The sequence below is a fragment of the Nansenia antarctica genome, assembly GCF_963989245.1.
Source record: "Nansenia antarctica genome assembly, chromosome: 1".
NCBI classification, from domain to species: Eukaryota; Metazoa; Chordata; class Actinopteri; order Argentiniformes; family Microstomatidae; genus Nansenia; species Nansenia antarctica.
The window spans coordinates 18,628,428-18,646,719 of record NC_137674.1 but is presented as its reverse complement, the minus strand read 5'-3'; the positions used below and the strand labels follow the sequence as shown (position 1 = coordinate 18,646,719).

Below are 18,292 nucleotides of genomic sequence, written 5' to 3'. Positions count from 1 at the left end.
ATCTTAAGTAGAAACCACCGATCACGTCTTCTATATTTTAAGGTATTTCTTTTGTTTTCAGAAGGTATCAACCGAAGCAAAGATTTAAAGAGTAAGTAACAGCTTAGAGGCTAATGTACTGCATTTTGGTTTTAAGTTACTTATTTTTTTTCAGCTCAGTGGCGTTCCATTTTTTTAACTAAAGACTGAGACATTCCACTCCCGCTTCCCCCCCCACACGCAACCCGCCAGTTTTAATTGCAATTCATCAGGATCTGTTACTTCTCATCTCTCTTTACGTTGTTTTTACCTACTGTATCATTTTTTAAGATCATTTCATTGTCATTTTCTTTCAGATGGCAAAGAAGGCAAAAACAAAGACGCAGCTGCCGCCTCCTCATCCTCCAACTCCGTCAAGCCCAAGGTGAAGAGCACCAGCAGTATTGCTGGGGTAGCACTGTGTTGGCAAGGTGTAGTACAATGGCAGGTAAGTCATTCTTGTACTCCTGCTCTGCTGTAATGCCTGAGCATTGCTCGTCCATAAGCATTAGGATACTATCTCAAACAGGCTGGAAAATGTTTCTGTTTAGTTTTTAGATTAGCCTAATTCCTCTACATATATATTTAACAGGTGAAGAAGTTCCTCGACTCCACGTGCAACCTGCCCGACTTTGTGGAGCGTTACAGAAACATGTACCTCCATCTGAAGAACGCCATGGAGGAGTTGTTTGGTCAGCAGACTGCATTTGTGCTCGCACTCCGACACGGATTCTCCGCAGCCCTTCTACAGCTCTCCATTCTCACTGCCATGCACGTGAGTTCACCGCATTCGCTTTCAATATGACCTCCATTGCACCTGTTACACTTTATCCCCTAAATCACTGCTCCTTGAATGGACCAAGTTCTGCCCTCCCCGTATCTGCAGGTGAGCGAGCGGTTCTCCCAGTACATTGACCTGATGATCCATGAGAGTGGTGTGGACTCTGGAAATGTGGAGACGCTCAACCAGCTCCAGCAGTTCCTAGAACCCATGCTCTTCCTCTCTGGACTGGAGCTGGCCAACACTTTCGAACATTTCTACAGGTACATTTCTAGGACATCTGTTGTACTATTAATCAAACTCTATTCAGCATTAAAGGGGAAATCTGGGATTGGTGCATCCATTTTCTGGCTAATTTTATATACAGCCATTGATTCTTGAATAGTGATTAGTTCAACTCTCTTACCCCATCAGAACCCAGAGTATAATCTTGTGTTACTCAAATAGTAAACCAACACTGTATAGCTTCAAAACATTGTTAAAACTGTCATTTTAATCTCATGGATGGTCAGTCCTTGTATCAGTAGCTCCATCTATGAATTTGAGAGTAGTTACATTTCTGCTGCCCCGTCCCTCAGCTGTTTACCAAAACAGTGGTGGTTTGTTACAGCCCTTAACAGTAGCATTTTCCCTTGGTTTTTTCAAAACCCAATTCCTCCCTTTCCTCACTACCCCAACTCCTCTCCAGGTACTACTTGGGTGACCGGCTTCTGGGCAAAGGCAAGCTGTGGCTAGAGAGTGCCGTCATTGAGGAGATTGGCAGCTGCTTCCCGAACCGCTTCCCCCAGCAGATGCTTAAGAACCTGATTGAGTCTGAGGACTTGCAGCAGGAGTTCCACCTCTACCGCCTCCAGCAGCTGGACAAAACCCTTCAGGACGAGGATGAGGAGGTGAGCTGGGGGGCCGGTGTTCTTCTGGGCTCTTAGTGGGCTTTTTCTTTAATGAAAACAACAGGGGACCTGCAGAACACATTCTTAGAATGATCTTACACAACAATGCACTCCCTTAGCTACCTTTTCTACCCCACTAAAACCACTCCGCTTAACCAACCTATATTTTTTTTTTAAGTGCACCTTTTGTCTATGGATCTATGGAAACTAGGAGATGCAATTTGTGAACCACTCCTGCGTATTCAGGGTTCGACAGTAACACTGTTTTACTTGCCCGGAGCAAGTAAAACATTCGCAGGGTTTGTTTGCGAGAGCACGACGACGCTGCTAGATCCCGGATATTTTTACCTGTGTGCAGGAAGAACAACAGACGGCGCAGGCGCGAGACTAGACTAGATGATCGTGAGTGAAGATATTATCAAAGCGTACGGGTGATCGACAAGCGTGTACGCTTTGATAATATCTTCACTCACGATCATCTAGTCTAGTCTCGCGTAAATAATTAAGGACATTTTGAAGACCTCTACGCCACTGAAAAGTGCGCGGATGGCTCCGTTTTTTTATAGTCTTGATATGCTGACTGTAGGCCCACAAGACAGATCTTGATGCCAATATCTCAGCAGTTGAAATTGACCAGGCAATTAAAAAGATGAAGAGCGGTTAAAGCTCCAGTGCCTGATGGCGTCCTGGTTGATTTAAAAAAAAAAAAAGTGTCAGACAAACTAACCCCCCTTCTGAAAGATGTATGCTAAGGCACTGGAGCGTGAAACACTCCCCGCTACAAGGGCTCAGGCACGATTTCAAGACCCTCTGAAGTGGGAGTCATATAGGCCTGTCACTCTCTTCTCCTGCGGTTAAAAGATCTTAACCAAGGTTATCGCTGGTAGACAGGAGTCAGTTATGCATACAGTGATGCACCCAGACCAGACAGGCTACATTGCTGGGTGACAGCTCTCTGGTAACCTACGCAGGCAGTTCAATGTTCTCTATTCTCCTGAAACTGCTCTCTGAAACTGAGGTCCTGCTCTCCTTGGATGCCCACAAAGCATTTGATCAGATTGAGTATGAGTTGAGTATCTTTTCGCTGCTTTGGAAAGATTTGGTTTTGGACCTACTTTTCATTATTGGATAAAGTTATTATGTTGCTCCCCAGACCTCGGTCCGTACCAATACGATTATTTCTCATTATTTCCCCATAGGTAGAGGGACTAGGCTAGGCTGTCCGCTGAGCCCTCTCTTGTTTAATCTTGCCATCGAGCCACTCAGAAATTCTGACTCAAAAATAGTCTTAAATGCAGACAATCTCATACTTTATCTGTCTGACCCTAGCAGCTCCATTCCCTAAAGCAGTAGAACTTATTTAGAACTTTGGTAAGTTCTCAGGATATAAAATCAACCGTACTAAGAGTTTGCTCTTCCCTGTTAGTGACCAGGCTCGACAGATGTCATTAGAGGCATTCCCATTGGGAAAAAAACTTGCGACTCTTGGCGTATCAGTACCCTGTAGATAGAGGGATTTATTAAAATATCACTTTAAACCAGACCTGGAGAGGATCAAACAGGACCTTATCAGTTGTGTGCTTCTCTAAGAGCAGGCTTGCCAGGATATATCCGGACGTAGATCCAACATGCTCCCTATGCATCAGGCTCCAGCCACCCTCTATCGTATATTCTGGTCACGCCCAACTTTGGTGCAATTTTGATGTTCTATTTTTGAGACATTTCTGTATATTTGCAACAAGGAGACCAGCCCTTACCCTGTGATTAAACTTTGGTGTGGTCCCTGGCGAGGTGGGGGTATCAGTAGCTCAGTCAGATGTAGCCTTTGCATCTCCATTAGCTCTGCCTGATTTTATTTAATTGGAGATCAGCTACGCCCCCTCCAGACAGGAATGTGATGGCATATTTAAAGCTGAAATACTCAACCAGGGGATCCACACACAGAATTCCCTGCTTGAGACGCTGAAACACAGGAAGACAGTCTAATTTATTGACAATCCCTGAATTATGTATAATAACTTTAATTTTTATAGTATGTAGGGCTATGTAGGGCTATGCCTATCTATTTATTTATTGTTAATATCATTGTTGGTTTTGTTTTCTCTATCTTGTGGATGTCATTTGTGGTCTCATCGACTGTATGTATTGTAAAGCCAATACAAATATTTGAATTATTATTGATACCAATGCCATTATGGATTTTGCTTATTGTTCTACAGTTCTTTATTAAATTTATTTGAGATACATTTTCTGTGTGGGGAAAAAAAGAAAGTAGGCCTACATAGGGATGGACGGTTTCCAATTATTGAAACCGAAAAACCGTCAGAGAGTAAAACCGCGGTTTTCCGGTTAACCGAAAAATACAGTAAAAAAAAGAAAAAAAAAGTGCACATTTTTTTTTTTTAAAAAGAGCGCCAATTTCAAATAATTGAGCCCTACTGCTACAATACACTCATGTTGAACACCATTAAAACACCGTAAGCACAGTCGCAACACATTTAGGCTACTTAGTTTCACAAATATAAGTGGAAAGGCAGACTTTTGTAAGCTACACCATACATGAAAACACATGAACACTTAACACACCAGCTCCGCTGATCCATGGTGCACGCCTGCACGGAAGATCATCTCTTGGAACAGCGTCTTCATTGAATGAACTGCTTTCTCAATATCTTGGTTCTTAGACAAAGTTTCAGCTGCTGCTCAATGTATTTAAATATTTGAATACTGCTCAATAATCACTGAAATATTAGACTTAGAATTATGCAGTGAACATACTTAAAGCTTTTCATAAAAACCACATGCGCGAGACTGACTCGTCCTGAACTGTCGTAAGTCAATCAACAAAGAATGCCCCATCAAAATAAAAGTGCCCATGGTAGAGCTGTCAAAATAGAGCTTTCAAAATAAATGTACTAATACAGATAGAGATAAATACAGAACTACCTTTGCGTCACTAAGTGACCGCGTATCTTCTTAGACATGCGTTCTGTCATCACTTTCAGTAGCGCCTTCACACACAGTGGCGCTGTGCACAAACACTCTTGATCCGTATAGCTCTTGTTTTATTATATTGTGGTTTAGTAAATACTGCACTTGGAGTTACATTCAATGCATGATTTGTGCTATAGAACATAAATAAAGTTTGATTGATTGATTGATATCAAATCAAATCACATTTTATTTCTATAGCGCATTTCTCACAAAAGTGACCCAATGCGCTTTACAGAGAGCAGCGAAAATGATCTTATTAAATGTAAGCGAGTAATTGTAAAAAACCTTTCCTATCTACCAATAACTGAAGGCAACTATCTTTCCCATAGAGTGATTCGTTACCCTTAAATATAATCCCAATTAGATATTAATCCTCAGTTATTCTTCACAACTGACCAAACCTCTCACTCATTGCGCGGCAGATTCAGACTATATCATTGTTATTTTCACACACGACAAACATGTGACATGTTCCAGTTTTATTCTTATTCTATTTTATTCTTCCAAAAAAAAAAAAAAAAAAAACGGTTTCAGACGGTTTTGATAAAAAACCGTTTCTATTTTTATAAACCCCGGTTTTCGGTTTAACCGAAAAACCGTCCATCCCTAGGCCTACACAGGTTTTCAGTGTCAACATAGTTTTATTATTTCTTGAGTCTCTGAACAGTGTACAGTGTTTTATTAATGACCTAGACTGTGGAGGCCTGCCATAGTCTCATAACAAACTGAAAATATTTGTACATGATTGATATTTGGGATTCACATTGCTTCTACTGTAGGTCCATATGATTTATTTCGATAACCCCTGAATAAAACCGAAAACGTACCTTGATTCTGAAGAGTTGCATTGTTTGATAGCCAGCTAGTGAACATAAACAGCATTCCTCTCTTTCAGTCAAATTAAATTAGCTGCATTAGCCAAGGTAAACTCAGGAAGAAAAAAAACGACAATGAAATATAGTTTGCTCTCTTTCTGCTCAAAACTGTTAATATTTTAGTTTTTCTCTCTGCGTTAACTACTCACCACACTTTGTGCACTAGCAGTGCTAGCTGTAGTTTTATGCTTTCAGTGCTAGATTAATTCTCTGACCCTTTGATTGCCCAGTGCAACTGTTAGAAAAACATGCCGGCGTCGATAAAAGGAATTACTAACCTTGGAGGCCTACGATTCTGCTGGATCTGACTATTTGGAACCAGGGCAGAACCGGTTCTCAATTCCCATCCCTCGTAATCGGAGTACTCCAATGATTCTGCCCATATGAGTAGATGAAGTGACTATCATAACTTCCATTCAACTGAATAGGTTGTTCAAGAGGGTTTTTGTGTCCCATCCTGTGCTGTAGATGATGGAGGATCAGTTGTCGGAGCCTGAGGAGGAGAGTGAGGTGAAGGTCCTGGTGCTGTCTCCACGCTGCTGGGCCGTCTCCTCACAATGCTACCTGGACAACCCCAGCAGACACTTCCCTCAGCAGCTCATCAGCTACCTGGCAGAGTTCACAGACTTCTATGCAAACAGTCAGTACCTACTACCTTTTTTAGTTCTTCTTCAGCGTGGGGCAGTCCCACTAATATTTTTTTTATTGGACGGATATAGTGAAGACAGGCAGGAAAGTAAGGAGAAAGGAGAGAGGGCATGTCAGCAGGGCATGGGCCGGAATCTAACCCTCGGCGACATGGGTATTATGTGTGCGCTGTAGACCGCGGTGCTAGATAACTGGACCACTACAGGCCACAGTACCTACTTTTTGGTCTAGTAGATGCCATTTCCTGCATTCTGGTGCATGTGGTTTGATACTTTTATCTGGCTATAGCAAGAGAGGAAATATAGGTACATTTTGTAATTTCACTCAAGAGGTTGGCCCCAGTCAGATCACATATTTGAAAATATTAAAAAGCTAAAAGTACAGAAATGTGATACAATTACTAATTCAGGGGATCTTTATGCTTGCATGCAAATACAAATACCGTTACTTCAAATCCAACACAATAATGTAATGGTGGCACTGCAGTAACAACAACATTTGAAGATAATAAACACTAAAAGCTTACAGCAATAGTTCCTCTCTGCCTTGGTACTACAACATTGTTTTCTTCTCACTAGTCCCCTGGATCTCTTTGTTTTCTTGCTTACTTCACTTGTTCCTTCTTTACCTCTTCATTTCATAAATTCCTACATTCAGTGAATGAAGACTAGGACAGCACTCCAAATAGACCGTTTTATTTGCCACTTTTACATCAGATGTTGTAGTACCTCCACCAAACTGCTGGCAGAGTAGCGAAAACGTGGTATGGAGTTTAATTTATTTGGCAATTCTCAGAAAATGCCATTAATTCCCAACGGTATAGTGGGTGGGTCCAATATTATTGGACGTTAAAAGTGGATGGGACTTGTCCTACCCACTTACAATGGCTCCGACGCCCCTTAGTTCAGAATTACAAATAGGTAACTTTATGCCAAGTAATTAGAACTTTCCCCCAAGCGCAACTCTCTCTCCTCGCTGGGGATAATGCCATGGAAACCGTGAAACAAAAGGCAGATCACTATGCGGCCTGGATGTGTCTCACTAATAGGCTACTATTTAGAAGGATATGGGGAGATTAGGGCGCTAGCACAATACTCAATCCAAAACCCACATGGCCTGTATTATTGGAGCTGATCCAAACATCATTTGTTGTTGTATTGGAGCAGGACCAGGAAGAGGATGAGCGTGGATGAACAAACACTGATGTCGTTGCCTAAAGGCACATAGCCTGAGGGTACAGCAGCAGGGCTTGACGCTTACCTTTTCCCCAGGTAGCACTGTGCTACCATGTTGAAAAATGTAGTAGCACACCAAGAATTTAATTTTCGTCAACAACGACAACAAATTATCATAATCATAACATATCAAAATGATCATAACCGGCTCTTGGCCGTAATAAAAATGGAGACTCACACAATGTAAAGGGGAAGTAAGAATATTAATTTCAGTTGGCCCACGGTTCACAGTTCGTGTTTTTTTTTTGAAATGCTACTATTTATTTACAAACTGTTACTTTATTTTGCTTATACTTATGGAACTTTAACATTTAGACACATTCCAGAATATGACTGGTAAATTGTATAATATAAATATATATAAACAAAACACTTTCAAATGTAAAAAAATTACATAAACACTTTCAAATGTGACGTGTTGTGGATTGGAACTACGGATCATAAGCTTTCAAATGATGTGTCATACATTGAAATCCCAAAAAATATGAAGTTAGAGTAATTTGAATGTTAGACGTCAGGCACATATCATCCCAGTCCCGAAGAAAAGCACGGTGAGCTGCCTAAACGACTACCGCCCGGTGGCACTCACACCAATCATCATGAAGTGCTTCGAGAAACTAGTCCGGGCCCACATACTCACACGCCTCCCGCCCAACCTGGATCCATACCAGTTCGCCTACAGAGCCCACAGGTCCACAGAGGACGCCATAGCGACGACTCTCCACGCCACTCTATCCCACCTGGAGAGGGGAAACAGCTACGCGAGACTGCTCTTCGTGGACTTCAGCTCCGCCTTCAACACCATCCTTCCAGACAGGCTAGTGACCAAACTACTAGACCTGGGTCTATCACACTCTATATGTGCGTGGATCAAGGACTTCCTGACCGACCGCCCCCAGAGGGTGCGGGTGGGCCCCCACACCTCCACAGCCCTCAGCCTCAGCACTGGGTCACCCCAGGGCTGCGTGCTAAGCCCTATCCTCTACAACCTCTACACCCACGACTTCACCCCGGTCCACCCCAGCAACTACATCGTAAAGTTTGCAGACGACACCACCGTGGTGGGATGTATCTCGGGGGGGGACGAGGCGGCGTACAGGGATGAGGTAGAGCAACTGAGCAAGCTGTGCAAGGTTAACAACCTGCTGCTAAACAAGTCAAAGACCCAGGAATTCATCGTAGACTTCAGGAGGAAAAAGTCCGAGATCCAGCCCCTGCTCATCGACGGAGAGAGCGTGGAGAGAGTCTCAACCCTCCGATTCCTGGGACACAACATGCGGGATGACCTGACCTGGAAGGACAACACTAAAGGCACCATCAAGAGGGCACAACAGCGGCTATACACCCTGAGATGCCTCAGGAAACAACACAACAAGCAGGAGATACTGGTGGCCTTCTACCACGGCGCAGTGGAGAGCATCCTCACCTTCGGCATCTCCAACTGGTTCCACAGCTGCACAACAGCGGAGAGAAACGCGCTACAGAGAGTCGTGAGAACAGCACAGAAGATCACCGGCGCCCCCCTCCCCTCTCTGGAGGAGCTTTACAACACACGCTGTCTCAGGAGGGCCTCCAAGATCTCCAGGGACCCGACCCACCCTGGGCACGTACACTTTGTCAAGCTGCCCTCGAACAGGAGGTACAGGACCCCGGCCGCTAAGACAAACAGACTGAAGGACTGCTTCTACCACAGGGCCGTCAAGGCCCTGAACACAGAAAAGGCCTAAGTTCTGGGCCCAGGACAGTCCGGACGGATTGTATGGCAGCTAGTGCTGAGGCACAAACATGTACATTTTCAAGCCTGCAAACTGTGACACTTTAAAATAATGTGAAAAAATACTCTTTGTGCAATATGACAACCCTAGTTGACTATCTGTGCAGTATAGTACAGTGGATTGTGTACATAGCCTTTATTGATGTAAACCAGCTCCTTACCTTCTTGTGATTTTATGCATCTATGCTTTTTCTAAAAAAAAAAAAAAAAAAAAAAAAATCCTTTCCTAACACCAGGGGAGCCACCCCTCCTAAATTTCGTTGTTTGGTACCTGTACTGTAGCAATGACAAATAAAGTCCATTCCATTCCATTCCATTCCATTCCACATATAGGGTTAACCTCTTTGTAATGAAACCGGAAGCAAACGCTGCTAGCAGCTAGCGGCTAACAAAACACAGTCGCACTGTCGAGCCCTGAGCAGTGTCCAATATTATCATCAACTAACTTTTCTCATGAAGTTACGCATCTATACCATGTTTGTTTCACGTTATTCCGTGCTTATTTGCAGTTAGCAATTACAACGATCAAAACTGATAACGACACCTAAAATGTACGCAAACTGAATGCTTAGGATGGATGTGTAAATAACCACATCAAAAGATTTCCTAATCAATAGATTTCTTAATTTCTTAGTAAACTTGCCGTTCCTTTGATCAATGCCTTACAAAATTGTCTTAATAGGAATTTTACTGTTCTGTTACCAAATTCCCTTAGCTGTTACAATATGGATATAATATAACCAAGCCTTATGGGCACAGTGGTGGCTCTCTGCTCTGGTCTCACAGGCTAGCCACACACTACAAACTTCAATTTCAGGGGGAGGGTGTTATCTGTTTCCAAAAAATGTTGTACGGGCGGACAGAAATCACCTCTAATGTCAAGAAGTAAGCATGTCATCAAAAGGACATGTCAGATCATTTTGTCTTTCTTTTTAAATAAAATTGCTTATTTTGCATGAAAATTGTTGTATATCGACAGACTCGGAACTTGGATTTTCTTGTTAACGTGCTCCATTTGTGTTCCGTGCAGGCCAGTGCATGTACAGTCTGAACCACAGCAAGCCCCGACGTCTGCAGTGGACCTGGCTGGGGAACGCCGAGCTGCAGTACGGCTCCTGTACGCTCTACGTCTCCACGCTGCAGATGTACATCCTGCTGCGGTTCAACCACCAAGAGGTAACGTGGTTCTACCGGGGAACACACTCTGGGGGGCAGGAGGTAGAGCTGCCGTCTAATGATCGCAAGGTTGGCAGATCGGTGGTTCAAGCCCCGGCTGGCCACATGTCGAAGTGTCCTTGGGCAAGACACTGAGCCGCAAATTGCTCCCAGTGAGCGGGCCGGCGCCTTGCATGGTAGCTTGCCGCCATTGGTGTGTGAATGTGTGTGTGAATGGGTGAATGAGAGGCCGTTGTAAAGCGCTTTGGATAAAGGCGCTATATAAATCAGTCCATTTACCATTTTGATTTTTTTACTCTGGAGAATAACCGTTTTACAGGGTTCCCCACGGGTCCTTGAAATCCTTGAAAGTTTGTGAATTTGAGAAAAAGAAATCAAGGTCTTAAAAGTTTTTGAAATTAGACATGGGTCATTGAAAGTGCTTGAATCCCCCCCCCTCTCTCTCTCTCTCTCTCTCTCAAAAAAAAAAAGACACATATTCAGAAATGTTTTACTTAGCTCGTCAACTAGTTCTGTCTCAAACTATGCCGTGTTGAGTCCTTGAATTTGAGGGAATTGAGTCTTGAAAGTCCTTGAAAGGTGCTTGAATTTGATGTTTCAGAAGGTGTGGGAACCCTGGTTTTAGCTAATAGGCTCATCAGCTCTGTTCCCTCCGTCTCAGGAGGTAGCTATGGAGGATCTTCAGCAGGCCACAGGCCTCTCCCTGACGATGCTGGCCCACGCTCTGTCTCCCCTCGTCACAGAGAAGGGCATCCTCAGCCAAGTCAGCCCTGACAACGACCAAGTCACCCCTGGCAACGACCTCATGAAGGGTGAGCGCTTGAAGCTTCGTTTGTCTCTCTTTTTCTATGACATAATAATGGTAACTCCTAAATTCACCTACAGTGTATTATGGGGGCCATTCTGAATGGTCAAGTCACGATATGGTGGGAAAAATGCCTGCGGAGTCTGCCCTGAATGCAAGGCTATGTCCCTGTCTAACAACAAGGGGCCGGTTGCATAAAGATAGATAAGGGCCAATCCCAATTCACCCCTACGGCTTCGTTTTCACCCCTATGGCTTGATTTGCGCGTTCACGTTTAGGGGGAGGGCTATCCCAATTCATATTTCATCGAGCCATGGCTTCATTTCGAGGGCTAACTATGACTTCATTTCGAGCGATTTCAGGACCAGACTAGCTTCGAAGCCATAGGGGTACGCTACCCCTTGATTCCAGGATGCATTGCGAATCATCTACAGAAATGTTATGTCGCTCTATTCAATGCGGAAATGTCATTTTACTTTCTCTGTAATTACTTATTAATAAAGATTTGAAAAATTATGATCATCTTATTATCTTACCGTATTTTCCGGACTATAAGTCGCACCCGAGTATAAGTCGCAGCAGTCAAAAAATGGGTCACGAAGAGGAAAAAACCACATATAAGCCGCACTGGACTATAAGTCGCATTTATTTACCGTAGAAATGTATTTCTCAAAAACATTCAGTTATTCAATTACACAATAGCACACAGAACAACAGGCTCAGGCTGAATGCCGCTGAATACCGGTGTCCGGTATATGATGAATAAAAAAATTTAAAAAATAAATAAATAAAAATATTAACACATTAATAAAGAACATACCTGGGAGGCTGAATAGGCTAAATTGGTTGTAAAGTCGCTATGGAATAAGGCCTATGCTAAATGCCCAAAAATGTAATGTATCCGGTATGTTAACGTACCGTAACACAACAGTTATTCAACCACCGTACATATTATAGCACACAGAACAACAGGCTCAATAGGTGTCCGGTATGTTAACGTAACACAACAGTTATTCAACCACCGTACATATTATAGCACACAGAACAACAGGCTCAATAGGTGTCCGGTATGTTAACGTAACACAACTAGGGATGGGACGATTATCGTGTTTATCGTTAATCGCGATAAAAACACCCGCGATAACTTTATCGTGGAGAATTTTAATTAGTTGAATAATCGTCATAATCGTTTTTTTTTTTTTTTTTTTTTTTTTTTACATTATTATTATTTTTAAATGACTGGACTTTTTAAATAGGCACTACATTTTATAAACACTGCTTTGTCTGACTGGTGGTCCCCAGCTGATGACCCAGTTAGGCCCACATAGGTGTTCAGTGAGGTGTCACAGCACACCTGTTCTAAAGGCACTGTTGGAGGTGCGTCAGGCAGCAATGCCCAGCAGGAGTACCATCACCTGTATCATGATTTGATCTGTCTGTTTTTATTGTATGTATTAATGTATGTGACCTATGTGTTTTTTTTTATTATTGAGTTTCACAGAGACATGTACACAACAGGACATAACAACAACAACTAGTATCCGTGGGGGAGGTTATTGTCCCATTAATAGTAGAAAACTAGTTTTGCACTTTGTTATGCAGTACATTGTCCATAAACAATAACAGAAAATGTTCTTTCTCTTTTTTATTTATTTAAACAAACTAACAAACAAAAAACAAAGACAAACAAAACAAAACAAAAACAAAAAAACAGGGGGGGAGGAGGCCATGTCACATATTAGAAATAAACAGAAAAGAAAATGACAACAAATGCCATAATATATGGGGGGATCACCCCCATCGGAGACAGCATCCATGTCTTACAGTCCTAAACACAGCGGCAGCACAACACCAGCACAGTAAATATTATTGTGACCCATACATTGTAGATCTGTTACACATTAGTCTTGTGTACTTTCTTGAGTGTAATCCACCAAACCTTTCATTACAATGGCAGCCAGTCTGGTACCAATATAATCTAAGAACGGAGACCAAATCTTATAGAATGTCTTTATTTTACACTTAGACCTATATGTCAGATATTCCATAGGAATCATATCAAAAATTACCTTGTGCCATCCAGCTATTGTAGGCGGTTTGCAGTCTATCCATTTCAGCAATATATTTTTCCTTGCACAAAAAGTGAGGATACACAGAAGTCTTTTGGAATGCATACTTTTAAGTTGTTTGTCTGGCAACCCAAACAACAGACACATGGGGTCCTTATCCAATGTAACATCTAGAATTAGATGAATTTTATCCACTATGCCTTTCCAGTAATCATCTATATATCTACAAGTCCAAACACAATGAACAAAGCTCCCAACCTCGGTAATACACTTTGTACACATTTCCGATTTGTTATGATCCATTTTATGTCTAAGTTGGGGAGTAATCTGCAAACGTTGTAGTAGTCTAAATTGCGTTTTCTTCGTCCTATTACAGACTGAGATGTCGTTTGCCGATTGCCATATTAGTGACCAAGTTGCTGCATCAGTATTAATGTTCAGGTCATTATTCCAGTCTTTGGGCGTAAATGCAGGTTTGCCTTTATTTCGAAAGTGCTCTATACCCAAGCCCCAGAATGCCTCTCGTCTTTCCAGCAGAGACTATCTCCTCCAGCGGAGAGGGTTGGTGACAGAGGCCAGTGTCTTTTTGGCTATTTAAAAAACTTCGTATCTGAAGGTATCTGAAAAACTCATTTTGTGGTAGGTCATATTTCTTACATAATTGGTCAAATGAAAGTAGTATTTCCGTATCATATAAATGTCCGATAGTAACCATCCCTTTGCTGTCCCACCGCTTGAAACCCCTATCCGTGGCACCAGGGGAGAAGTCTATGTTGCCCCAAACTGGCGAGAGGGAGGATGTAATAATCGTATGTTATAAATAAATAGTAATATAATTGAGATTTCTCACATGAGCCGCGCGCGAATATCCTCACAGAAATTTGTCTCGCGCGATTGTTCAGCCTGCATGGGTAACGTGACTGTCAAGTCAGCCTTGTCAGTCAGTCACTAACGTATGCTAGCCTTCTCACCATGGCTGCATCGGCCCCGTGTCCATTGCCTCACCTTTCCAGGGTTGCACGCAGGCTTCTATGCATACCTGCAACTAGTGTTCCTTCAGAGAGAGTGTTTAGTGCCAGTCAGTGGGCACATACTCACACCTCTCCGAGCACAGCTAAAGGCAGAAAAAGTGAACATGTTGACATGTTTGCACTTTAACCTATCTTGAAGCTTTCAAGTCTCTAAGCCACACGGCTAGCACTCAGTTTGATGACAGAAAAGTGTCAGTGTTCAAGTTTTGTTTGACAGTATTTTTTTCCTTTATTTATGCAGTGATACCTTATAATTTATCATTACCTTATTTAAGATTTTATTAAAGATTTTTATTTTTGTCAAGATGTTTTTAAAATGATGTTAATGTTATTAACATGATTCAATAAAAATACAACAAAATCTAAGTTAAAGTGATTACAGTGTGTTTTATTGGCATTCTAAAAAACTTTTTTTTTTTTTTTTTTTTTTAAAATTCTCGCGATAATATCGTGGATCGCGATTATTTTGCCCACGATAATCGTGACATGACATTTTCTAATCGTCCCACCCCTAAACACAACAGTTATTCAACCACCGTACATATTATAGCACACAGAACAACAGGCTCAATAGGTGTCCGGTATGTTAACGTAACACATTAATGAATAAAGATGAACACATTAATAAAGAACATAGGCCCACCTGGGAGGCTGAATAGGCGAAAACGGACATAACAAGCCAGCGAGTCCAACAAGCAAAGTCATTGATATTAATCTCCTTGGCCACTGCCAGGGCGTGGAGACGTAACTGCACTGTTGACAAGCCTCTCCCGGCAGCACGTTGTTCAAGCACCCATCTGTGGACTCGTTCCTCCATCTCTGGCCATCTAGCTTTCAGCCCGCGATTTGCTTTCTTCGTTTTCTTCATGGCAGTGAGAGTAACCTCTGCTTTTCGCCAGTCCCTCACTAGTTTCTCACTCACTCCAAACCTTCTTTCTGTTGCTCGATTACTGTTTTCGGCTGCATATTTTACAAGTTGCAGTTTGTAATCTGCAGAATAGGATTTTCTTTTTGACTCCATTTTGTTTGTGTCATCAGCTGTCTTTTTCAGTGGTAGGCCTACTCGTTGTCACACGCCTAGAGCGCCCTCTCGTGGTTGTAGACGGTAATGTTTACTCCTTGGTTCATGTCAGTCAGAGATTACCGTATGTCAGTTCATGTCAGTCAGAGATTATGAATTATTGATATATAAGTCGCACCTGACTATAAGTCGCAGGACCAGCCAAAGTATGAAAAAAACCGCGACTTATAGTCTGGAAAATACGGTAGTTTAATGTCATTACAATGCATTATAGACCTTTTATTTATAACAAGCATAACCAAAAAATCGCTTTTATGTCGGTGCTGTGTCTAACGTTACAGTAACACAACGCTGCATGACAGTCGAGCATTTCAGAGATGTACAATCATAAATCAATTATTACCTGTGGCGTTTGACAGCGGATGATGGTACACATATGTAAAGTTATCTATCAAACGTTAGTTTAATGTCATTACAATGCATTATAGACATTTTCTTTAGAACAAGCATAACAAAAAAATCGCTTTTATGTCGAGGTGCTGTGTCTAACGTTACAGGCTGATTTGTGGACAGCATATGACATATTTCCATGTCTAATGTCTGATGTCTAATGTCTGATCTACTAATGTCATTTCAATGCATTATAGACCTTTTGTTTACAACAAGCATAAAAAAAAAACGCTGTTATGCCTGATCACTTCCATTAGACTACTAAAGCAGGACACCGGAGCACTGATATCTGCGCGTTTGTCACAGGCTGACAGTCACCCTGTTCCTCTGCCCCGGCAACTGACCCATAGAAATGTGCGCGATTAACATTTCAGAGATGTACAATCATGTTTATTTAGAAATAAATTGTGGTGTTTGACAGCGGATGATGGTAGACATATTTAATGTAAAGTTATTACATTATAAAGTTTTCTATCCACAGGCTGATATGTGCATGATAGGCGCGAATTCCCCCCCCCCCCCCCCCCGGTGGTATAAATTGTATCCGCTTGTTAAGTCGTGACGTCGAAATGCCGAAATAATAATAATAATAAATTATATTTATATAGCGCTTTTCCGAGGCTCAAATACCCTGACAATATGGAGAAAACGGGAAAGTGCTGTGTCCCTTGTTGTATGAATAGATCCGAGTCTAAAAAACGATTAAACTGTCATTCTACCGCTGTAGTTCACAGGTACTCTGGTGCGGGGAATTTCTGGTTTGGACTCGGAAATGGCTAAACGTCACTTGACGTCAGACTTAACAAGCGGATTGCGACATACCAAAACAACTCGCGATCTAATCCGAACAGTTGTTAATTATGTAATATTATCGATGGATGTGACATTTTTGATGGAGGGCAGTGAGCGGGAGACTCATCAAGGACATGTACCGTATTTTCCGCACTATAAGGCGCACTTAAAAGCCTTTAATTTTCAAAAAAACCGACAGTGCGCCTTATAACCCGGAGCGCCTTATATATGGATCAATTGGTTAATTTGTTGATCCATACTGGTTGTACACGGCGCTCAAGGCGCTCTGTCAAAATGTTTCAGTACGACTGGTAAACTACAAAGCCGCACCGCTTGCAGCATTACGGTAATCAGTAAACACCGGTATACTGTGCTTACTCACAGTCCCACACCACAAGACCCCAAGTAAAGAAGACTAAACAGAGTTTCCGAGGGAACAAAGTGAGATTCTTGGTGCTTTCAACTTGAAGTTTTAAAGTACCCACTCGATATAATAAACAACAGTTTAACGATCACTAAACACTTATCATTTGTGTATTGGATTCATTATTCTCGTTTGCCGGAGGCTACCGGTAAGGGAGGGTTGACTTGTAAACATAGTTTCGTTTTAGCTCGTGTTCAAAAGCAAGAACTGTGTGTTCATCTAGTTATGTGTAGTTATGTGTTTTTAGCATGTCGATGTTCTCCCAGTATGTTGTCATGTTATTAAAATACAGTTTAGACCTTCGTAGCGATGTGTTTTGTTAGCTGTTAGCCGCTAGCAGCGTTTGTTGTGGTTTGGTCAGAGTCACTTTTCTCCCATTCAGTGTTTGAGGTGAACCAACATTCAAATACGCCTGTCGTGTTCAATCTTTCTCTGATTTGAATGTATGACACATCATTTGAAAGCTTACAATCTGTAGTTTAAGCATGTGTAAAAACTGAAAAAGTACGTTGCACATTTCACCAGGAGCTGTCACATATTGGTTGTTGGTTATAATTGTATAGCCTATTGGTTGTTTTCTGGTGTTGTTTTGCTCTGTTTGTAGTCTACTTGATGTATTTTTATCAGCTGTTAAATCACCACAGCGGTTAATCCACTAATAGAGATAATAGCAGATTGAAAATGCTTGTAGCTAACTACTCTATATCTCGTGGTTGCAGCTATTGCGAATTGCTATTCACGCGAGTCAGCTGTGAATCACCGCAGGTCCTTGACGCTTGTTGCAAAAATGGATGACGAACGGCTGATACTTGAGGTGAAAAAATATATATTTTTGACAGTGGAGCAGGTAGAACGTTGACGGTGACAACGCTCAGGTGGAGCTTGGACAATGGGAAGTTGACACAACACCGATGGAGAGGTGACGCAACGCAGTAGGTGGAGCTTGGGCGTAACGCAACCCCAGTCAAACGTTTGACTGCAGTATCTATTCTATGCGCCTTATAATCCGGTGCGCCTTATAATCCGGTGCGCCCTGTATATGAAAACAGTTCTAAAATAGGCCATTCATTGAAGGTGCGCCTTATAATCCGGTGCGCCTTATAGTGCGGAAAATACGGTAGTTAATTAATGCAGTGGACAGCGGCTGTTTCTCCAGCGCTCCTGTCACTTCGGATTTCGGAACGTCATAAAATTAAATATGTAAGTCATGCATTTGTTCATGTTTCCAATTGATGGTATATGACGCCGTAAATGTAACTAAAGTTCAGCCGCGAAGTTGTTGCACTGTTGTCCTAAATCAGTGCAGACT

The 18,292-nt window shown here is 42.1% G+C and overlaps 1 protein-coding gene across 1 annotated transcript in view; it reads left to right on the top strand.

Annotated features, from left to right (window-relative positions):
- cul9 (cullin 9) overlaps positions 1-18,292 on the top strand; it is a 72,664-nt gene that overhangs the window by 38,898 nt on the left and 15,474 nt on the right. The window contains exons 22-29 of the mRNA XM_080544950.1: positions 62-91; positions 336-466; positions 611-793; positions 905-1,062; positions 1,488-1,689; positions 6,027-6,198; positions 10,246-10,391; positions 11,053-11,203. Coding sequence (XP_080401076.1) covers positions 62-91; positions 336-466; positions 611-793; positions 905-1,062; positions 1,488-1,689; positions 6,027-6,198; positions 10,246-10,391; positions 11,053-11,203 — 1,173 coding nt within the window. The remainder of the gene's footprint in view (positions 1-61; positions 92-335; positions 467-610; positions 794-904; positions 1,063-1,487; positions 1,690-6,026; positions 6,199-10,245; positions 10,392-11,052; positions 11,204-18,292) is intronic.